Source organism: Budorcas taxicolor, chromosome 2 (genome assembly GCF_023091745.1).
Source record: "Budorcas taxicolor isolate Tak-1 chromosome 2, Takin1.1, whole genome shotgun sequence".
NCBI lineage: Eukaryota > Metazoa > Chordata > Mammalia > Artiodactyla > Bovidae > Budorcas > Budorcas taxicolor.
In genome coordinates this window covers 135,614,088-135,638,935 of record NC_068911.1, presented here as the reverse complement: position 1 = coordinate 135,638,935, position 24,848 = coordinate 135,614,088, and the positions used below count along the sequence as shown (strand labels likewise).

Below are 24,848 nucleotides of genomic sequence, written 5' to 3'. Positions count from 1 at the left end.
TTAGTTACATGTTACCTTTGTTTTCCTTGCAGACCCACCACTTAATTGTCATTTTAACTAGATTGCACTGAGTATAATGATGATCCCCCAAATAGGCCCAAACAATGACAACACTATATTGTTGAGTGGAAAGGTGATCTGAAATATAGGCATTTCACCCTTTTCCCTAGGGGGATATCCAAACAATTTTTTTTTTTTTTTACTACCTTGGATATACAAATGTTTTAGAATATAGATTAAGTAATCAAATATATAGATATAAATTAAATGTATTAACTTAGTTACATATATTGAGACTTTATTTATTTATTTATTTTTTATATTGAGACTTTAAATTGTACATTGTTTATTAATTTAGTAACTATATTTGTTATCACATTTTATGGAAGTTTTATTCAAAATCTCCTTACACATCTTCAGCATTACGAAAGCTGCCTTTCACGTTAACTAACAGGTTCCAAATCACCTCACCCTCTCTTCTGTCCAAAATGTTTAAAACACAATCTATGTATACTGTCGTTGAAAATTTCATTCCATATCAAACTATCTATTTGTTCTGTAGGTTTATTTCTGTGGTATTTGCAAATAAATACTGTATTGCTTTTAAGTGTCTTTAAAGGCTTATTAAAGAAAAAACCCAACACTAGAGTTGTGAGTTTATTCTGCAAGAATTATGAAAAATGGTTCTGTATCTCAGGACTTTTCTGGCGATGCAGTGGCTAAGACTCGGTGCTTCCATTGCAGGGTGCATGAGTTCCATCCCTGGTGTGGGAACTAAGATCCCACATGCCGCTCGGTACAGCGAGGAAAAAAAAAGATAAAACTTTCTTTATCTCATTTTTTAAAATTATTATACCAGATGGATGATAACACTTTCCATAATTAGTTTTGGTCAAGAATGTTTTAGCCAAATGTGCCTTATTTTGTAACCATCAATTTCTTGTTCAAAATAGAGTACTCCATTTTTTTTTTTACAGTTCTTCATTCCCTGTAGTTCCCAAGTACTCTTTTTTGTAAAAATCTCTTTCTTAAAATTTTTAATTTTTTAAATAGTAAATCTTTGTTTGTTATCTGTTTTAAATACAGCAGTGTGTACGTGTCAAGAATTCTTGCCAAGAATTCTTGAGCAAAAGCCTTTTAATGCTTGAAAACTGAACTTCATACTGGATGGCTGTGGTGACAGATGTTCTCTGTGTGTAGTATTTCACACAGTGCTCACCATGCTGAACATGGTACCTGGTGCTTCAATCAATACTCAGTATATATGCATTTAAAGAATAAGAGGTGAAAGGTTATTTTTACAGTCTCTGTAGCTCGAGAAAAGATTTGTCTCAGATTTTAGGAGATTTACCAGACAACTGCCTCCTCAGTTAAAACAAAAAAAACTTTTTAAGCCACACAGAACTGTTTGTAGAGTATGAGTCCTCAGTGTATTTTAACCAAGATCTTTTCTTTTTTCTGTTTTACTTTAGGTTAGTTTTGTCAGATGAGGAAGTAAACTTGGGAAGTGAACCAGGTAAGATGGTAGATTCATTAAAATGTGAAATGCTCACATACAAACCTGAAAACAGCTTGTTGCAGCCTTTTCAGAGAGATTGTATTAATATCCATTTAATTAAAAAATGTTAAGTCGCTTTATGTCTCTGTACAAACACTTCTGAGTTCGCATTTCCCCCCAGCTTTATTGAGTGGTAATTGACATGTAACACTGTAAGTTTAAGGTGTACAATTTGGTGATTTGGTACTTGTATGTATTGCAAAATGATTTTCACCATTAGACTAGTTAACACATCCATCACCTCACATAGTTACTATATTTAATTTGGGATGTGGTGCTGGCCGTACTGTCAGCTGGGCTTGGAGGCTCCCCAGGGTCACTTTTAGGGCAGCCTGGTCAGGTGGGCCAAGGACCACGCTCCTCTGTTGGGTGGGACTGCTCACCTGCTTCCCTGCCTGGGCAGGTGGTAGGATTTGCTCTGCAGCCGCCCAGGGTCTCAGTCCAGGCTTCCTGCTTGGGTGGAACTGGAGGCTGTGCTTGGCAACGAGTTAGCTTTCAGGCAATCATAATTAGAGTGTCCAGTATCTTCTTTAGGGAATTCTGGCCTTCTTAAAGAGAGTTGCTTTTAGTGTAGATGTTCATTTCACAGGGCAGTGTGATTGTTTCAAAAATTATTCTCGTATTTAAATGTATGTTATTTTAAAATAAATATACGTTATATGTACAATCAACATATATATGAATTACTGTACCTTTGGAGCCAGAAAAATCTGGATTTGAACGCTAACATTTTTTAAAAAATGAGTCATTTATGCCTTTTCATATTTCTCTTTAGAGAAATGACTCATACACTCCTACCTGGCAGGATACTAGGTATATTTATAAACTATGTAGCACATAGTAGGTGTCCAATATTTTTTAAGCATACACATAAATACAGACCATACTGATGAAAGAAACAAAAAACTATAATAGTCATGAGCTCATATATCTAACATACCATCAAACATATGTCCCAAATGTTATCTAATTGTGCATACATAATCCTGTATCCAATTAGAGAATATTTTTTTAACCAACATAAATGAAATATAATGGGCATTGTTGTAGTTTCAACATCCACTTATAGTATTATTTTATCTTTTAAAACCTGCTGTATCAGTAGTTATATCCCCTTTTTGCTGAAGTACAGTTGATGTAATATTATATGTTATAGATACACAACAGAGAGATCACACTTTTTAAAGATTATGCTCCATTTGTAGATTGTTGGCTACATTCCCTGTGTTATACTGTTATATAAACTGTTATATAATATGCTTCCAGCTTATTTTGTACATAACAGCTTGTATCTTTTAACCTCCTATCCCGAAGTTGCCCTTCCCTCCTCCTCCTCCCCACTGGTAACCACTAGTTTGTTTTCTGTATCTGCGAGTCTGTTTCCTTTTTGTTACATTCACTAGTCTATTCTGTTTTGTAGATCCCACATATAAATGATATGCAGCACTTGCTTTCCTCTGTCTGACTTATTTCAGTTGGTATAATACCATCCAAGTCTGCCCATGTTGCTGTCCATGGCAGAAATAAACTCAAAATGACTAAAGACCTAAATGTAAGGCTAGAAACCACGAAACTCCTAGACAACCTGTGTAGAACACTTGTTGACATAAATAGTAAGATTTTCTTTTGGATCTTTCTCCTGAATCAAAGGAGATAAAAGCAAAAATAAACAAATGGGACCTAAGTAAACTTAAAAGTTTTTGCACACACAGCAAAGGAAACCATTGACAAAATCAAAAGACAGCCTGTGGAATGGGACAAAAATTGGCAAATGATATGACCTATGAGAAATTATTATCCAAAATATATAAACAGCTCATACAACTCAAGATCAAAAAGACAACCTGATTAAAAAATGGGCAGACGACCTGAACATACATCTTTCCAAAGACATACAGATGGCCAACCGGAACATGAAAATACGCTCAACACCATTAATCATCAGAGAAATGCAAATTAAAACTATGAGGGACTTCCCTGGTGATCCAGCGTCTAAGACTTTCTGCTCCCAATGCAGGGGGCTTGGTTTCACTATTGGGTCAGGGAACTATACCCCACATGCAACAACTAAAGATTCCACGTGCTGCAGTGAAGATTGACAGTCATGTGTGCACCAGCTAAGGCCTTGAAACAGCCAAATAACTGTTTAAAAATAAATGCAACTACTATGAGATATCATCTCACACCTGTCAGAATGGCTGTCACCACAAAGACTACAAATAATAAATACCTGTGAAAATGTGTAGCAAAGGGAACCTTCTTACACTGCCAGTGGGAATGTAAATTGGTGCAGGCACAATGAAAACCAGTATAGAGGTTTCTCAAAAACTAAAAATAAAATTACCATATGAGCAAGCAGTTCCACTCATGGGTATATATATCCGAAAAAAATCCCCAAAACAATAATTGGAAAAGATACATGAATCCCATTGTTCATAGCAATAAGTGTCCATCAACAGATGAAAATAGAGAAAGAATATGTGGTGTGCATATAGGAGTACTATTCAGTCATAAGAAAGAAAATTTGCTATTTCCAGCAACATGGATGAACTAAGTGAAATAGGTCAGAGAAAGACGAATACTATATAATGTCGCTTATATGAGGACTCTAAAAACTAAAACAAACTATTGAACATAACAACAACAAAAAACCCAGAATTACTGATATAGAGAAAACTAGTAGTTACCATCAGGGACAAGGAGGGGAGGAGGGACAAAATAGGGCTAAGGGATTAAGAGATACAAACAATTACGTATAAAATAAACTACAGGGAATATAGTCAGTATTTTATAATGATTATAAGTGGAGCATAAGCAAAAAATTGCATATCACTATGTTGTACACTTGTTACTTATACTGAGGTATAATTGACATATAACTATATTAGTTTCAGGTGTACAACATGGTTTGCTATATGTATATATTACAAAATGATCACCACAATAAGTCTAGTTAATATCCATCCTCATACACAGTTACCATTTTTTTCTTGTGATGGAAACTTTTAAGATTTATTCTCTTAGCAGCTTTCAAATATGCAGTATTTGAAAGTATTACTAACTGTATAAGCTGGGTTTAGAAAAGGAAGAGGAACAAGAGACCAAATTTCCAGCATTCACTGGATCATAGAGAAAGCAAGGGGATTCCAGCAAAACACCTACATCTGCTCCATTGACTATGCAGAAGCCTTTGACTGTCTATATTAACAAAGTGTGGAAAATGCTTAGAGAGATGGGAATACCAGACTACCTTCCCTGTCTCTGAGAAACCTGTATGCAGGTCAAGAAGCAAGAATTGGAACCGGACGTGGAATAAAGGACTGGTTCAGAATTGGGAAAGGAGTACATCACCCTGCTTATTTAACTTATATGCAGAGTACATCATGCAAAATGCTGGGCTGGATGCAGCACAAGCTGGAATGAAGATTGCCAGGAGAAAGATCAACAACCTCAGATGATACCACTCTAATGGCATAAAGTGAAGAGGAACTAAAAAGCCTCTGGATGCGGGTGAAAGAGAAGAGTGAAAAAGGTGGCTTAAAATTCAGCATCAGAAAACTAAGATCATGGCATCCAGTCCCATCATTTCATGGCAAATAGAAGGGGAGAAAATGGAAGCCGTGACAGATTTTCTTTTCTTGGGCTCCAAAATCACTGCACACAGTGACTGCAGCCTTGAAATTAAAAGATGCTTGCTACTTGGGAGGACAGCTGTGACAGACCTAGACAGCATATTAAAAAGCAAAGACATCCCTTTGCTGACAAAGATCCATATTGTTAAAGCTATCATTTTTCCAGTAGTCACATACAGATGTGAGAGTTGGACCATAAAGAAGGTGACCACCAAAGAATTGATGCTTTCTAACTGTGGTGCTGGAGGAGACTCTTGATTGAGAGTCCCTTGTATTGTAAGGAGATCAAACCAGTCAATCCTAAAGGAAATAAATCCTGAATATTCTTTGGAAGGACTGGTGCTGAAACTGAAGCTCCAATACTTTGGCCACCTGATGTGAAGAGCCAACTCATCAGAAAAGACCCTTGTGCTGGGTATGATTTTATGCAAAAGAAGAGGGTGGCAGAGGATGAGATGGTTATAAATAGCATCACTGACTCAATAGACATGAATCTGAGCAAACTTAGGGAGATAGTGAAGGACAGGGAAACCTGATCTGCAGCAGTCCTTGGAGTTGCAAAGAGTCTGACACTTGGCTATTGAACAGTAGTAACAAAGTACTAACTATAATCAACATTCTGTACATTACATCCCCATGACTTACTTATTTTATAATTGATAGTTTGTACTTTTAACTTCCTTCAGACACTTGGCCACTGAACAGTAGTAACAAAGTAGTAACTATAGTCAACATTCTGTACATTACATCGCCATGACTTGTTTATTTTATAATTGATAGTTTGTGCTTTTTAACTTCCTTCACTCATTGTGCCCCCACCTCAGCCTTTGGCAACCACCACTGTTCTCTAAATCTATGAGCTCAGGTATCGTTTGTTCTTTATACACCACGTATAAGTGAGATGGTACAGTATGTGTCTTTTTCTGACCCATTTCACTTAGCATAATGCCTTCACTATCCATCCATGTTGTCATAAATGTTAAGATTTTATTCTTTTTATGGCTGAATAATGTTCCATTGCGTACATGAACCACATTTTCTTTTTTCACCCATTGATGGACACTTAGTTTCTTTCAGTGTCTTGGCTATTGTAAATAATGCTGCAGTGAATGGGGGGTCATATATCCTTTTGAAATAGTGTTTTTGTTTTTATTTTTTGGATAAGTACTCAGAAGTGGCATTGTTGGATCATATGGTAGTTCTATTTTTAGTTTTTTTGAGGAACCTCCATATGTTTTCCATAGCCACTGTGCCAATTACATGGAATGTGAAAAGTTTTAAGAGGGCATGGATATAACAGAGGACCTGAATATTTGTGGATATTATAAAATTATTTGTTATATTTATACATATGTAATTTTTATCTATAGATCTTTAAATTTTACATATATGGATTATAATCTGATTTGGTCAGCTGAACAGTTGGGTTTAAATTATTATAAACTACTATAGTAAATAAGCGTGCTAAATTTTTTCTTCTTCTACTTAATCTTTCATGTGCTTTTGTTTCAGCAACTGAAGATCATAAGGAAAAACATTCTCGAATAAAAGAATTTGTAGCACCTCAGTTTTCTGACTCTGAAAATGGTATATTATAATTTCACTATATACATAGATAATTTATTATTTAAAATTCTTTAGTTTTTATTTATATATTCATTTTCATAACATGAAAATCTGATAGGTCTTTACACAGGATTGCAGTCCTGCACTTTTACTTCATAGCATGTCATAGTGGAAAATTGTTTATTCTGTATGTTTCGGCCCTGTGGGATGCATCTGTATCTGTGAGGACATGCAGACTATTGTTTATCTTACTGTCTCATGTATCTCTACCACCTATCAGTGTAGGCACTCAGTGAATACTACGCTGAACATTTCTTCCAAGCAATTATGTTGCATACGTTTACTCCCAGTTTCTTATTTGTCTTTTGACTATTCTTATAGTTTTTTGCCATGAAAAAATTTTAAACATTTTATATAGGTCAAATTTGTTAATCTTTTGTTTTATTGGATCTGGATTTATGTCCTATGCAAAGCCCAGGTTGCTGCTGCTGCTGCTAAGTCGCTTCAGTCATGTCAGACTCTGTGCGACCCCACAGACGGCAGCCCATCAGGCTCCCCCGTCCCTGGGATTCTCCAGGGAAGAACACTGGAGTGGGGTGCCATTGTGAGGAGTTCATTTATGCTTTCTGCTGCTACTGCTACTGCTTTTCTACTAGTATTTATATAGTTGGTTTTTTTTTAACGTTTAGATCTCCAATTCATTTGGAGTTTATTCACGTAAATGGTATTGGAACAATGGATTGAATGTTATATTTTTCCAAATGGCTATCCTTTATTTTTTTAAATGCCATCTTTGCCCCAGTAATTTGAGATTAACTTCCACTCATATGCTAGATTTCTATATGTAATTGAGTCTATTTCTAAACTTCCTTTATAGCTTATAGATGTGTCAATGCACCATTGCCACATTTTTTATTTAAAGACTTATTGTCTAGCTCTGTAAGAAAGTTTCATTGATACTTTGTGATCACATTAAATCTGAAAACTGACAGGTTGATGATGTCAAACAAGGGAAATCTTTCTGTTTAAGTTTACTTGTATAGCTTTCATATATAGTCTTTTTATGTAGGTTTTGAACATTTCTAGTGAAGATCATCTGTGAATATTCTCTTTTATTGTGATTATAAATGACATTTTCTTTCCATTTCATCTTTAATTGGTTACTATTTTGTGTATGTAAGTGCTATTGATTTTTGCATATTAGTTTTGTATCCTGCTACCTTGCTAAATTTGTTTATACTTTGAGTTAGTTTTATGAGTGATTTTCTGGAACTTTCCAGTTAAACCATCATGTCTTCTACAAACACAGATAGTCTAGTTTTTTCTTTAACAACTCCTGTGACTGTAATTAATTTCTTTTTTAAAATTGAATTGGTTTCTACCTCCACAACAATGTGAAATAACAGCAAGCATTTCCTGATCTTGGTGTCAGTGCCTGTTTCTGAATTAAGATGCTAGCTTTTAGACTGAGGTATATATTTTATAATGTTAAGTATCCACACATTACTGTTTTCTCAAGAGATTTTATTAGGAATGGTTGCATACCCACTCCTTGTTGAATTTTGCCAACAGCATTTTCAGCATCTATACCAGTGATTATTTGATGTTTGCTCTTAAATACATTAAGATGGTGAGCTATATTAATAGGATTCCAGTTATAAATCCAGCTTTGTCATCATGCATTGTCTGTTGATATTTTATTTACTATGTTTATGTTGATATTAATTTCCCTGTGAAAATATCTCAGCCTGTGATTTTCTTTAGTTTTCTTCTTTGTGGAAATTGATCAGTTTAACCTTTTTACCTGTCCTGGGACCAATTTTAGTAAGTTATATTGTTCTCAGAGATTATTCATTTTGCCTGGGTTTTCAGATTTATTTGCATAGGGTTGTACAAAGTCTCTTTTGATTTTTTTTAACAGTTTTATTGGGATATAATTTAAATACCATAAGATTCACCCATTGTAAGTGTAAAATTCAGTGGCTTTTAGTGTATTTATAGAGCTGGGCAGCCATCGCAGTTGAGAATTAGAATATTTCCATTGCCCTCCAAATTCTCTCTTGCTTGTTCGCAATTATTCCCTGGCCCCCTCCCTGACTCTCACCAGACTAGAGCAAGTTTTCATCTTGGTGAACTGAGAAAGGGGGGGGGGGGAAGGAATGGTTCTTAGTTCAAATACCATAGTCTTTCATTCTTTCTGAACTGTAATAGATTTTCTTGTGTAAATGTTTCTTCATTTGAAGTATGTCCTTGGAAAATTTCCAGAGATTTTAAAATAATTTTCACCAGTTACTTAAAAACTGATATGCCGGTCCCTAGACCTCATCATTCTGTCATGCCAGAAGCCTCTTTGATTTTTATTGATAAATATAGTCATTTTTCTATTAATTATTATTTAAATACCCCGTGATTATGATATGAAATGTCTTCTTTATCACTGTTCTTCAGAAATTACATTCACCTTTCAACCAGGAGTTGTTTAAAAGAAGGTATTAAGAACGTGCAGGCAGAAGAGCCCTTTAGTTTCTGGTTTCATTAAAAAATGGTCTCATTTTTTTCCCTTAGTCAAACTTTATTCAAGGTACTAATTTAGTAAGTCTTTGTTTCATACATAAATATAGGAGTCACAAGACCAAATACAGTTGATACTTGAACTCAGTGGGGGTTCTGGGCCCCCATCCTCCGACAGTTGAAAGACCTGCCTATAATCAATTGTGGTTGTTGCTGAGTTGCTAAGTCATGTCTGACTCTTTTGTGACCCCATGGACTGTGGCCCGCCAGGCTCCACTGTCCATGAGATTTCCCAAGCAAGAATACTGGAGTAGGTTTCCATTCCCTTCTCCAAGAATTGTCTCATTTTATTTCATTATAATCAGAGCATGTTGTTTGTAATATTTCTATTTTAAGAAACTTATTTGTGTGTGTGCCTTAGTTACTAATTTCCATGAATTTTCAGTTTGTGCTTCAAAAGAAGGTATATTTTAATTAGGGTTTGTATATATTCAAAAACAACCACAGTAGAACCTCCCCGGCAGTCTAGTGGTTAAAACTTTGTATGCCCAGTGCAAGGGGTGCAGGTCTGATCCCTGGTTGGAGAACTAAGATCTCACATGCCTGGGGGAAAAAAAGAACTACTTGTTGATTATGTTGTTTAGATATTTTATGTCTTTACTTCTGTCCTCTTGGCCTGTTTTTTAACTTGGTATATTATAGTCTCCTATTATTAGCTTCTGTTTTTCCTCACGTTTCCTGTAGTTTCTGTCTTACACAGGTGGTTGCTTAGTTATTTTATACATAAATATTTATAGCTATTAATTTCATTGTGAAATGTCATTTTGATCTTTCAGTTCAGTCGCTCAGTTATGTCCAACTCTTTGAGACCCCATGGACTGCAGCACACCAGGCTTCCCTATCCATCACCAACTCCCAGAGCTTGCTCAAACTCATATCCATCGAGTCGGTGATGCCACCCAACCATCTCATCCTCTTTTGTCCCCTTCTCCTTCTGCCTTCAATTTTATCCAGCATCAGGATCTTTTCAGTCAGTCAGTTCTTCACATCAGGTGGCCAAACTATTGGAGCTTCAGCATCAGTCCTTCCAGTGAATATTCAGGACTGATATCCTTTACAATTGACTGGTTTGATCTCCTTGTAATCCGAGGTACTCTCAAGAGTCTTCTCCAGCACCACAGTTCAAAAGCATCAGTTCTTCACCGCTCCGCTTTCTTTATAGTCCAACTCTCATATCCATATGACTACTGGAAAAACAATAGCTTTGACAAATGGACCTTTGTCAGCAAAGTAATATCTCTGCTTTTTAATATGCTATCTAGGTTGGTCATAGCTTTTCTTCCAAGGAGTAAGCATCTTTTAATTGCCTGGCTGTAGTCACCATCTGCAGTGATTTTGGAGTCCAGGGAAATAAAGTCTGTCACTGTTTCCATTGTTTCCCCATCTATTTATCAGGAAGTGATAGGACCAGATGCCATGATCTTTGTTTTTTGAATGTTGAATTTTAAGCGAGCTTTTTCACTCTCCTCTTTCACTTTCATCAAGAGGCTGTTTAGTTCCTCTTCACTTTCTGCCATAAGGGTGGTGTCATCTACATATCTGAGGATATTGATATTTCTCCTGGCAGTCTTGATTCCAGCTTGTGCTCATTTTTCATGATGTACTCTGCATATAAGTTAAATAAGCAGGGTGACAATATACAGCCTTGACATACTCCCTCACCAATTTGGAACCAGTCTGTTGTTCCACATCTGGTTCTAACTATTGCTTCTTGACCTGCATACAGATTTCTCAGGAGGCAGGTAATGTGGTCTGATATTCCCATTTCTTTAAGAATTTTCCACAAATTTCTTGAAGAATTCTTAAAGAATTTAAGAATTTTGATACGTAGCCTACCTAATTAGAAATTATCTTCACATAAACTTCTAATCACTTTGTTAAAATTATGTTAATAAAATATGAGAATGAAACAGACTTGATTTGCCATATATCCTACTCTTATTTCCTTGAAAAGATAAAAGCCATTTTGTTTTTATGTTCACTCAACAGTTGCAAAAGATTTGCCAGTAGATTCATTGGAAGATGATTTTGAGAAGGAATTCTCGTTTCTGAATAGCCTCCTAAGTCCTGGTTGTTGGAGTGCTGGTGAATCTTCCCAGGAATGCCAGGCTGTCTTTGGAAGCCCCAAAGCTGGTCTCACATGCCAGGAGCCTTCTGGGGGCTCTGAGCCTCTTGCTCACTCCGCAGGATTCCTCCCTTCACAGCTCTTTGACCTTGGCCTTCATGCTGCTGGAGCTTTCAACAGTAAGTGTCTGTGCATCATTTGGACACCCCTGAATTGCTGTGTATTTGTGAAGCAAAGCTAGGTACATGTGGATGCTGAAATCAACAAGGACACTAAGTTAGCTTCAGTACTGCTGCTGCTGCTGCTAAGCCCCTTCAGTCGTGTCTGAGTCTGTGCAGCCCCATAGATAGCAGCCCACCAGGCTCCACTGTCCCTGGGATTCTCCAGGCAAAAACACTGAAGTGGGTTGCCATTTCCTTCTCCAATGCATGAAAGTGAAAAGTGAAAGTGAAGTCGCTCAGTCGTGTCCGACTCTTCAGCGACCCCATGGACTGCAGCCTACCAGGCTCCTCCGTCCATGGGATTTTCCAGGCAAGAGTACTGGAGTGGGTTGCCACTGCCTTCTCCATCATTACTGCTAGATAAAATCTTCAGTCATACCAGTCAACAAGAAAAACAACAGATATCACTGGAGTCTGTCAAGGAGAGTGAAACAAAGGCTGTTTTCCTGCCACCTCCCGTAAGCCCCATATTTTCTTCATTGACTCTCCCAGGTATCTTCTCTATGTAGAAAACTGTGTCTTGTTTAAAATTCTTGATCTGCTAAGTTATCCCTGCCTAGGGCAGGTGACACTGTTTCTTCCACCTAGCAAAACTTGATGCGTTCTCTTCCTGTGAGCTCAGAGATGACACAAGAAAAGGGAACAACTCCAGAGCTGGTTCCATGACAGCCTTCCGGGCAAGGTGACGGGAGTGCAGGGCTGTGTGGAAAGCTGGGAGCAGGAAAGGGCCACCTGCTTTGTTTACATGTCAGGGAGTCTCTCCACTCACCTGCTGTTCCACCATTCTGTGTCCAGCTCGACGCCTTAGGAATCATATTGTTCCCCACTTCCATAATGGTTCCTAAGTCCTATCAATTACCTTTCTAAGATGTGTCTCAAATATCCCACTGCTCTTCCATTTAGAACCTCATTAGGTTTCCTGCGTTACTGTGACTCCACCTAACAGGTCTCCCAAACCCTAATTATATTATGGAATATTACCCTGATACAAAGATTGGAGGAGTTTTATTAGATATTTTCCCCCTGTTTTTCTGTTGCTACTTCCCATTTGATTAACAATGTGTTATTCATTATTTCTCTCCCCAGGCTGGGCCTCCCATGGTGGATTAGAATTTCCTCTTTCACACATTGATAACCAGCCAGTGCCTTCACAGAGTCCAAAGAAATTAACAAAATGTAAGTTACTTATTTACATTATCTGCCATCATAATAAGTCAAATTCAAGTAAATTTAAAAAAGAATCATTTTATAGCCTTTGCCTCATATTGTCCAGAAAATTATTTTGTTAATAATGAATTAAAATGAAAGCTGTCTTTGGCTGTCCCTCACTGTGGAAAGTAATGACTAGACTTTGTGGGTTTGCCATGGTAAACTGTATCCTCTACTTCAGTCCTCTGTGTTTTGTGTTAAAGTTTATTGATAATGGATAATACCATTAGAATAGAACATGTTCTTTGTGCACAAGATGCCTGTTGACAGAGAATGCACTCAGGCTTGTAGCATAGGACCTGGGTACATAGTAATTGCTAACATATATTGAGTACTTACTGTATTTTGTCTGCAGAGCTGGTTCATGTTGTAATTACCATGTAGGATATACGTAAAAAATAGACCCATTCCCTGTCTTACAGGATCTTATACGTACTAATCCTAGCCACTGACGTTGACTTAGCTTTTTAACTGGACAGAATTTCAGACACACAGAAATATTTCATAAATGAAAATGGCACAAAGAACATCATGCAGATTTCCCTATTGTTAGCATTTTATCCCATTTGCTTTATACAGGCGTGTGTGTAATGCATGTGTTGTTTTATCTGAACCACTTGTGGGTAAGTTACATGCACCATGACCCTTTCCTCCTAAACGCTGCAGCTTGTGTTTCCTGAGAACAGGTATATTCTCTTGCACAACCACAACATGGTTGTAATGTCAGGAAATGTTAACACACTTTTCTATAATCTACTAAGTATTTGTATCTTGTGTTTGAGTTGACCCAGTAATGTCCTTTATAGCACTGTCCTGAGTCTGCCTGGCAGGCCAGGGGGCGGGGGGAGTCTGTGGTCGTGTGCTGTATTCAATTGCCATATTTCATTAGACTCTTAATCTGAAATGTTTCCACAACTTCTGACTTTTGGGACATGGGCATCTGAGAAGAGTATCGTCCCTCTGCTCCACTGTTGTTTTTAATAGAAGGCTCCTTATGCAGTTTGATTTGAGGTCTCCTTGTAATTAAATTTAGGTTGTTAGTTTTCCTGAATATCTAGTCAGGTTGTCCTGACTGGAGTACACATAGGTGCTGTTCCTTTTTCGGCGTTTCACAGCTCGGAGCTGCCCCTCTCTGCCTTAGGGGTGTTACGTTGGCCACTCACCCAGGGTGTTGCCCAGGTTCTCTGCTATATGATCACTGTTTTGTTCTGTCCTCCCTGACAATTACTGAGAAGTCTGTGGGAAGACACTGTGAAACCTTGTACACGTCCTGCTCTTTTCTCTTTGTCAGAATTTCCACTTGGGTTTAGCATCCATTTTTGCTTTTTGTCTGATTCAGCCTGTCCTGTTACAGGTGAAAAGTGATGATTTTCCAACCCTAGAACTCTCTCCACACTTTTTTTTAAATTGTAGTAAAAACACAGAACAAAATCTAGCATCCTAGCCATTTTTAAGTGTATGGTTCAGTAGAGTATATGCACATTGCTGTGAAAAATGTGAAACTTTGTACCCATTAAACAGTAACTTCCTATTCTCTCTTCCCAGCCCCTGGTAACCACCATTTTACTTTGTTTCTATGAATCTGACTACCTTGCACACCTCATATAAACAGAGTCCTGCCAGTACTTGTCTTCTTGTACCTGGCTAATTTCACTTAGCATAATGTCCTCAGAGTTCATCCATGTTGAGTATGTGACAGGATTTCCTTCCTTTTTAAAGCTGAATAATATTTCATTGTATGGATATACCACATTTTGTTTATCTACTCATCCGTTAATCACATTTTTTTAAACAGCTTTATTGACATATATCGGAGAAGGAAATGGCAACCCACTCCAGTGTTCTTGCCTGGAGAATCCCAGGGACGGGAGAGCCTGGTAGCCTGCCGTCTATGGGGTTGCAGAGTCAGACACGACTGAAGTGACTTAGCAGCAGCGTTGACATAAAATTCACATGCCATACAACTGGCTTCTTCCACCTAAGATCATGGCATCTGGTCCCATCACTTCATGGCAAATAGATGGGGAAACAGTGGCTGACTATTTTTCTGGGCTCCAAAATCACTGCATATGGTGACTGCAGCCATGAAATTAAGACACTTAACTCCTTGAAAGGAAAGTTATGACCAACCTAGACAGCATATTAAAAAGCAGAGACATTAATTTGCCAACAAAGGTCCGTCTAGTCAAGGCTATGGTTTTTCCAGTGGTCATGTATGGATGTGAGAGTTGGACTGTGAAGAAAGCTGAGCGCCAAAGAATTGATGCTTTTGAACCGTGGTATTGGAGAAGACTCCTGAGAGTCCCTTGGACTGCAAGGAGATCCAACCAGTCCATTCTAAGGGAGATCAGTCCTGGGTGTTCATTGAAAGGACTGATGTTGAAGCTGAACCTCCAGTACTTTGGCCACCTGATGCGAAGAGCTGACTCATTTGAAAAGACCCTGATGCTGGGAGGGATTGAGGGCAGGAGGAGAAGGGGACGACCGAGGATGAGATGGCTGGATGACATCACCGGCTCAATGGACATGAGCTTGAGTGAACTCTGGGAGTTGATGATGGACAGGGAGGCCTGGCGTGCTGCGATTCATGGGGTCGCAAAGAGTCAGACATGACTGAGCGACTAAACTGCCTGACTGACCTGCCCAATGCTGTGTGTGCTTAGTCACTCAGTTGTGTCTGGCTCTTTGTGACCCCATGGACTGTAGCCTTCCAGGCTCCTCTGTCCATGGGGATTCTCTAGGCAAGAATACTCGAGTGGGTTGCCATGTCCTCCAGGGGGATCTTCCCAACCCAGGGATTGAACCCAGGTCTCCTGAATTGCAGGCAGATTCTTTACCATCTGAGCCACCAGGGAAACCCAAGAACACTAGAGTGAGTGGCCTATCCCTTCTGCTGTAAGCAGAAAACTATCTTTTATTCCCTATTTACATATGTATTCACTGTCAGAATGGATTCATACTTTTTCTGTGGTTTATAATCACTACTGTACTTAATCATTTTGGTTCTCAAACTGTCCCCATGTTGACCAGTGGGAGCACTTTCAGGCTGACATCTAAATCTTTGTAGTATCAATATTTTAAAATTTTGAAACCATTTAGACCTACAAAAAAAGCTTGCAAAAATACTACCAAATATTCTCATATTTTCCCACCTAGATTTCAAAAAATGTTACCATGTTTGCCTTATTCTGTGTGTGTGGTATATGTAATTTCTTGTGAACTGAAATTATTCTGAGACTTAAGAAGCAGACATAATGCCCTTCACCCCTAAAAACGTTAGCATCTGTTTCCTAAAAAGGACATCTTTTTACATAATCACAATTTAGTGATAAAAATTGGAAATTAAACATTACCTTACTACTCTTATCCAATCTGTAGATCTTATTCAGATTCTTTCAGTTGTTATAAAAAGAGTAGTGTTATAAATTATATAATGTATTTTATAACAAGAGAAAATGATTATTTTCCTAGACCAATCCAGGATCCAATCCAGGATCACACTGTGTTTGTTGTCACGTCTCTTTAGCCTCTTAATCTGGGACAGTTCCTCAATCTTTGCCTTCCATTGTTGTGGCTGTGTGTGTGTGTGTGTGTGGTTTATTTTGTAGAATATTCCTCGAGTTGAGTCTATCTGACGCTGTCTCATAGACTCGGGTTATGCATTTTGTCAGGACTAGCAGCACAGGAACGACGTTGTGTGTTCTTAGCAAACCACACCAGGGGGCACACAGTGCCTCTTTTGCCCCGTTGCTTACGATGTTATTAACTTCAGTCACTTGGTTAAGGTGGTGTCTGCCAGGTTTATTCACTATCCAATTACTATTCTATTTTTTCCTTTGTGATGAATAATTATCATGTGGAATAATATTTTGAAACTGTGAGAATGGGTTGTTCCTGATGATCAAAGTTTCACCCACTAACGCAGCATTCCTTGATAATTGCTGCATGAAACCTGTTACTGTGGTTGAAACGTCTGTTACTATGGTTGTTGCCAGATGATAGTTCTGTTTCGTCATTCCTTCTGCGTTTACTAGCTGGCGTTCTACTGTACAGAAAAGCTTTGTCTTGTCCTCACTTTTACTTACTTGTTGATATGTATCATTGTGGACTCATGCAATCCTATTTTATTCTTCCTAATACTTTGGGATAAATCAGTTGGGGAATCTGTCAATTCCAAGCAAATCACAGATTCACAGCAGCCAATTCTGAACACAGACACCCTTAGGGATTCAGTCTTCTGAATTTAGTCTTCTCTTTTTCAACTCACTAAAATTTAATTGTGTTTAATCATTTAAAAAGTGAGTAAATTTCACCGCTGAACACAGAAAAGCTGAGATACTGGGAGCACTGCTATTTGGCTGTAATCCTTGAGGCTTAGTGGGGGGAAAATAGAGAGGAAAAGCTTTCAGCAAAAAGCGACAACAAAATTAAGCCTTAGAATTTTAATAAAATTCTTAACAATTTTAAAATTCACTCATTAAGTACCCCCCACTTCATTAGTCATTAGTGAAGTGAAGTGAGTCGCTCAGTCATGTCTGACTCTTTGCAACCCAATGGAATTCTCCAGGCCAGAATACTGGAGTGGGTAGCCATTCCCTTCTCCAGGGGATCTTCTCAACCCAGGGATTGAACCCAGGTCTCCCACATTGCAGGTGAGTTCTTTACTAGCTGATCCACCTTAAGGAAATGCAAACTAAAACCAAAAATGCAATAATACCATCACCCACCTATCAGAACAGCTTAAATAAAAACTGAAAACCGCTCATGCTAACAAGGATATGGAAGAGCTTGGACACTGCTTGTGGGAGTGTAAATTATTATTACCATTTGGAAAACTGGCAGTTTCTGCTAAAACTGAAATACACGCACCACAAGATGCATGTACCTTTCCACTCCAAGTACATTTCCAACAGAAGTGCATTCACCTGTTGACTGAAATGGATGCAAAAGGATGTTTTGACAGCACTGTTGCTAATAGCCCCAAATGGTATTTATTTTATCTGGGATGCTGGGTGAGGGGTTGGGTAAGGGTGGTGTGAGTAGTGCCTGGAAGGGTGCCAGCTTCTAAGGAGTGGTCATGCTCTGTTTCTTGATGTTGGTATTTTTATGGTTGCTTTTACTGTATGAAAATTCGTTATTTAGGCTCTTTTCCTCTATACATGTGTGCATGCTAAGTCGCTGTGGTCATGTCTGACTCTGTGCCACCCACAGCCCAGCAGGCTCCTCTGTCCAAGGGATTCTCCAGGCAAGAATACTGGAGTGGGTTGCCGTGCCCTCCTCCAGGGGATCTTCCCAACCTAGGGAATCGAACCCACGTCTCTTATGCCTCCTGCCCTGGCAGGTGGATTCTTTACCGCTAGTGCCGCCTGACTCACTCATTCACCCTCTAGTTGTTGTCCTCTTAAGAATCTCTGTAGGCAAGAAAAGTGCCCAAGGAAAGCCCCCATGAAAATAACGTAATTAAGACCTTCATTTCCCATTGTGAGAGATAAATGTAAAACCATGCCACATTTGTAGAATGCTGTACGATTTTCGTATGCTCATCAGAACCTCTCAACAGCTGTTTGAGGGAGTTTAGGTGTTAATGAAACGATCACATATCCTGCTTGACACTGTTCTTCAAGTTTAATTGTTAATAGCCTCCCCCCACCCCACCCCACTTCCTCTCAAGTATCCTGGTTTAATAATAAATTATATGATCTTTACAAATGAAGCAAGGGCGCCAGTCTATGTCTGACGCAGGATACAGCATGCTTGGGGCTGGTGCATGGGGATGACCCACAGAGATGTTATGGGGAGGGAGGTGGAAGGGGGGTTCATGTTTGGGAACACATGTAAGAATGAAAGATTTTAAAATTAAAAAAATAAAAAACTAAAGAAAAAAAAAAAAGGAAAGAAAACCAATGGGAACTACGTCCAGGAAAACTATAGAACTAGAGGGAGTGGAAAACTCTCTCAATGCATCTGTAGTCAAACTCACTCAACCCCAAAACCAGTGCAAAAACACTAGATTGAAAAGTACTTGGACCACAGGTGAAGCGGACCCATTTATCAACTTTGAAGCATCAGCTAGAGAGGCAAAACCCATCTGGGGTGCTAGCCAGGTACAGAGACACTGGCAAGAGCCGCTTTTGCAGTTTTAGGCTGCCTTGCTAATTCAGGTGCTGGCAGGCAGCATTTTAAAATACTCTTTCTAACCTGTTAATGCAAGTGGGTGTACCCTGCTGAGAGCTTGCTCACCCCTGACTTTGGCTGGCCCCCACAGCCATCTAAGCAATGACCCCGCACACCAATGTGGCCGCAGTGGAGGGTAGACATGGAAGCTAGTCTGAGGGCAAGCTCCATCCACTAGCATGCTGCAACTTTAGCCATGGCCCCATCACAACAGGAGGGAATATTATCCAGCCTTAGAAAAGGAAGAAATCTTTCTATTTACAACATGAATGGACCTTGAATATATTATAGTAAATGAAATAAGTCAGCTGGAGAAAGAAAAATACTCTATGATTTCACTCATATGTGGAACCTACAAAAATAAAACAAATGAACAAACAAAATAAAACTAACTTGTAGATACAGAGGTCAGATTAGTGGTTGCCAGAGGGAAGGGGGTTGGAGGTGAGGGAAATAGATGAAGGGGATCAACTGTGTAGTGATCGATGGTAACTGGACCTGTGATGGTGATCATTTTGTATTTATATAGATGTGGAATAATAATGCTGTACACCTGAAACTTATATAATAAAAACAACTTATCAAATTGTGTACTTTGAAAAAAAAAAAACAATATTAGTGATAAAAAAAAAAAAAAATGAAGCAAGGGGACCCAAGGTTAAATGATTTGCTCATTATTACTTATTAGTAGGTAGTACACCCAGGACTCAGAGCCAGAATTTTGTGTGGGCATCACTGACACTACCTTGGGGTTCCCAGAAACAGAACTGGATACACAAGGCTGCCTTTCGCTCTGTCCGGATCCCTAAGGCTTGGGATCCCCACAGCCCAGGCTCCAGCCCCCTCATCTGTGTGAAGTGATCGCCATGATTTTTAAGAGAGGGTTGCTTTAGCCTCATGAGTTGGATTGCCTTCCGTCCTCTGTCCACTGCGTCTCTGGTCTCATATGTAATCTTCAGATTGTCCCCTGGGTCTCAGCCCTGCTTTCTGGACCCCCTGGCCTTCTGAGATGACCCACTGTCTATGCCACTGAACAATCTTTCACTAGTCCCAGCCTTCAGCATAAATGTATTATTCTTGACTATCTGCCCATTACTTGTAGATTATCCATATATGCAATTTTCCATTCTCCACAAGGAGAGTTGGTTAACAGGGAAGTTGTATCTGAGACATAACTCACCCCATAATATATTTATCAAAAATTTGTAAAGTACACATGGAAAAGACAAAACAACTGTAAATGAAAATGACAACTGTTGAGTGACAGGATTAGGGGATTGTTTTCCCCCCTACATCTAGTATTTTAAGATTACTTTGATAATAAATATGTATTCCAAGCACTAAGTTTTCAAGTGTAGGAACAAAGGTTACTTTTAACCTTGAGCCTTATCTGAGTCTTCTATTACTTCCTGCCTTTTCACTTTTAATCAAGTCCTTCTCAGAGCAACATGCAATTAGCTTTTCAAAATTATCCTCAAGGAGACATAATCGATGTTTATTCTTGTCAATTGTCTTAAATTTGATTCAAAAGCAGCAGCATCTACTTTAAAATCATAAATGTGGTACAATGATGTGATTTTTAAAAAACCTGGGACTCTTCAATGTGTTTTTTTTTTTTTTTTTTCTTTTTTACTAGCTCCCAACACTGGTAACCAAGACATGTCAGCCTGGTTCAGTCTATTTGCAGACTTGGATCCACTTTCAAACCCAGATGCTATTGGACACTCAGATGATGAACTTCTTAATGCTTGACTGAAGTTACGATGCCACTTCAGTGGCCTTGAGACACCAGTTTTGCAACTTACTGCCTTAGTGGAAAGGAGTTTATGTTGTCACTCACATACAAAGACATTGTGTTTGCAAAGTTAACCCTTGACAGCCAACTTTAGACAGATGGTAAGGAGCAACCACATTTTTATACATTAAGTGTCTATTAATATCTTGGATTTGCAGCAGTTGGTAATATATGGAAAACTTTAGAAACTATTGAGTCTGAAATTGATACCAAAACTTAGAATAACAGTTAGGGATAATTGTCAGTAGGGATTGGGTTTATTTGTTTGGAAAGCGTTTTATGTATGAGTTGCCTTGCTGGCTGTGCGATTTCTATATGTAGATAAAGGATAGCATGTAAACTGGGTTGTGATTTGGGGTTGGTTTTTAAATAGAACACTGGCAGGGGGGATTTTCTGTTGTGGAATATAGCACTAGAAACAAGACTAGTTTTGTCTTTAGAAAGGTAGAATAAGATTTGAGAACTCAGTTTTCTTTGATGAAATCACAGAGAAACTTGGTACTTGTTCTCTCCACTTGGAGGCTAAAATGTAGTTCTCAGTTCTTTTTCTTCATACAAAATCATGGACACCCTCCAATTTCATTATTGAATTTTTTGGGGAAAGTAGCAGGACGAGATATTGGCTAAGTCCACCCTCTGTAGAAACAGAAAATTCTCTTCCCATCTTATAAACCACGGGACTGTCCAACAGTATTTCAGACATTATACTTCATTTTGTCTTCAGGCCTAAGTCTTCACACATTCCTATCACAATGCACTGTATTCACATGCTGCCTGAAAAAAGCCAAGGGGAGGATACTCCTTGGGCAACTGGCAGTCGTATTCCTGCAATTACCTGGAAGCGTCTGCTTGAATGAGGGAAAAATCTAATTAACCCTCGAACAGATGTGCAATACTTACCCAGTATTTCTTAACATGATTTAACCCAGAATACTTTCTGGCAAAGTTACAGAAAGCTCTATACCATCAGTAGAGCAGTCTTTCATTTTCTCACTTTTCTGTGGGTGGCATCAGCTGAGGTTCTGTTTGATTACTAAGGACAAACTTACCCTTGGAAGGTTTAGAGTCTTAAGTATCAGAAGGCAGGTGCTTTAATGAAATTTGAAGTATATGCTGATAAAAGCACAGCCATTGTAGACACAGTCACTCTATGTCCTATTCTTTCTTCCTGCCCAGCCTTAGTTCCGAGGCAGTTCACCCGGTATCCTGTTTCATCGTGGTCCAGTCCATTGTATCTGTATAAACGACCATTTTCGCAAACATGTTCACAGCAGATTTCACTATACTCCTAGTTCCAAGCAAGCTTAACTATTACTTACAGGAGAATTGCTTGTAATCTCTGAGTCACTGTATATAGAAAAAACATTTTCTTAGGAATGGACTAGGGCAGGTAAATCGCAGTCCACTTCCCATCCATAGCAGTCTGGCCTAACTACGATCTGAACTGCCCACAGGCTCTTTGGAAAACCACAACTGTGGTCAAGTAGTGGATAGGCTAGAGAGACCTTAACTGAGGGTCAGAAATATGGACTTAAAAGATTCTGTAAAACTTTCCTTAAGATATTTTCACGTGCTTATTCCTATTTCTTTATTTGGTTTAACCCTTAAGAATCATTTTGTAACTCTCCCTTTTTATTCAGTGAAATTCACCACAGTGTAGTACATTGTTCCACCAAAACTCCCATCACCAGGGGTCATGATTATGAATCACAATCTAAAGTCTGTATCTATGGTCACTCTGAGCTCTCAACTTTGGGAGTACCTCAGAAAATGTTAATTGCCTTGAGTTTTGCCATTTTTCTCATTAATTTTCACTAATGCATTAGTTAAAAACTACTGGTATAGCTCCCTCACATCCATGCAGAGCAGTCCTTGTTATGGTATAAACAAAGACACTCAGTGCAGAGGAAAACCACTACTCTCACTAGACCTAAATCCCTGAAGAGTGGATGTAGGGGGGATACTGCTCCCCAGTTTTCCAAGAGCAAATGTTATAAAAAAAATAGAAACATATCAGAATTTTTATTATTCAGTTCTTAGTTTCTCTAATTTTTGCTTTCAACAGAGTATCCATTTCCTCATTTAACCCGAAAGCAACACTGCCTTAGAAAGTCCAGTTATAACTTCAGCAAGTCTAATGACTCCATTTTTGAAGTGCATATTTAAAACTTTTTCTCAAGGTTAGTTATTTGAAGCTCAGTCATTAATTTAAGAGCCAGAAATAGAAATTTGTCTATATTACACCTAAAATAGGTGTAATAGCAAACCAAGCACATATTCAGTAGGGAGTGAAAGGAAGGACAGGATAAACACAGAACAGAAAGGTGATCAGTTGCTATTTGGTTAAATCTAGAACCACCATTCAATAACTAAATGAATTAACCTTAACCAAGGGTGAGCTGAGAACAACTCTTATCAAAATAAATGAGTGCTTTTATATATTAAGTGGGGGAGATAGCTATCTTATACTTTTTAGTACCAGACAAAAATACATATAAACTTAGAAAAGCCCCCAGAAGAACTAAAATTTGCCTAATCTTTCTTCAACCAACTTTAGGGCAGATTAAGATCAAATTGGTGTGACTTTGTACTCTTTGAAATTTTTCAGTAATTGTAAAACATAACTCTGATATGATTAGAAACAACCTGTTTTAGCAAAACAGGTTTCAGTATTTACACAATGAAAAAGTTTGTATTTCAGACCATCTGGAAATGTAAAGGTCTTAACTGTGTATCAACAAAGGAAGTTTGAATGTGCTATTTTTCTGAGCCTCTTTTATTAATAATAAAATTATAAGATGGCATAAAAAAGTTTATTTTCTAAAGTGTTCAATACAAATCTAGTTATTGTTTCCCTATTCAAAAACTTTGGTTTTTACCTCAGGACCATAAGAAGGTAGTTTGAATGATATAGATACCACAGAATGAAAATAAAACCAGGGCAATTAATATCCTTGTGAGACTGATTCTTTCTGTTTCATGCAGGAGGGACTTTGTAAGATATGGGAAATAACAGAATGTGTGTTTTTTGTGTAAATACTGTTAGTAACAAAATACAGAATACTAAACAGCAAAATTCTGAGCCTGGATGCAATAACCAGTGAAATATAAGCCATATTACTTAACTTGATTTGCTGACAGGAAGAACAGAAAGCCAGGGTTAATTGATCCAGTTACTTCTATCTTCCACAACACTGGCAGGGCCCTGCATTTCCTTACCTTGAGCAGTGAAACAGAGCCAGAATCTTGGGATGTAGATATTAAACTGGGAAACTTTAACTTTACATTAAACTTTAACATATTAACCAATTCAGCAGTACTGAAAGTAATGCATTTAAAACACACAACAATAAGGGTTCGTTTAAATACACCAAAGAAGACCTTCAGAGCAGGATGGGAAGAGAAATGCTTATTGTTAGGATGGGTCACAGTCTATCTTCTCCCATGTTTTATGTGCAACTTAAAAGAAGACTAAAGAGCTCCCTGATGGCTCAGTGGGTAAAGGGTCCGCCTGAAATGCAGGAGACACAGGAAACATGAGTTTGACACCTAGGTCGGGAGGATCCCCTGGAGGAGGGCATGGCATCCCACTCCAGTATTCTTGTCTGGAGAATCCCCATGGACAGAGGAGCCTGGTGGGCTCCAGTCCATTGCATCGCAGAGTCGGACATAACTGAGTGACTAAGCATGCACACACACACACAGAGTTCATTAAGAACTGTCCTTGGCATCTAAATTCAAGACGTGGGTCTCTCCTCAGTGGTGTAAATAAAACCAATCAACATCCAAAAACTAAATACAAACTGGAGATAAAGGTGAGGTGAGTGTTAACAGGTAAGATTTTGAAGGGCGTGTTACTACCTTTAAAAAAAGTTTCTTCATCCCATTTCAAAATAATGTTCTGTCATTTAAAAAGTCTGGAAAAGTAGACGACCAAGAAATCCTCCACAGCCTGACCATCTAGGGGTAACGCCTGTTAATGTTGCATAGGAACTAAACTGTCATCTGGGTGATTTTACTGTCTGTCTGAAATGGGCATGCAAAGTAACAGACTAAA

The 24,848-nt window shown here is 38.4% G+C and overlaps 1 protein-coding gene across 1 annotated transcript in view; it reads left to right on the top strand.

Annotated features, from left to right (window-relative positions):
- Nucleotides 1-20,748, top strand: part of ICA1L (islet cell autoantigen 1 like) — a 35,619-nt gene extending 14,871 nt beyond the window's left edge. Inside the window, exons 8-12 of the mRNA XM_052635570.1 lie at nucleotides 1,473-1,516; nucleotides 6,703-6,777; nucleotides 11,317-11,571; nucleotides 12,700-12,789; nucleotides 20,633-20,748. Coding sequence (XP_052491530.1) covers nucleotides 1,473-1,516; nucleotides 6,703-6,777; nucleotides 11,317-11,571; nucleotides 12,700-12,789; nucleotides 20,633-20,748 — 580 coding nt within the window. The remainder of the gene's footprint in view (nucleotides 1-1,472; nucleotides 1,517-6,702; nucleotides 6,778-11,316; nucleotides 11,572-12,699; nucleotides 12,790-20,632) is intronic.
- The last annotated feature ends 4,100 nt before the right edge of the window (nucleotides 20,749-24,848 follow it).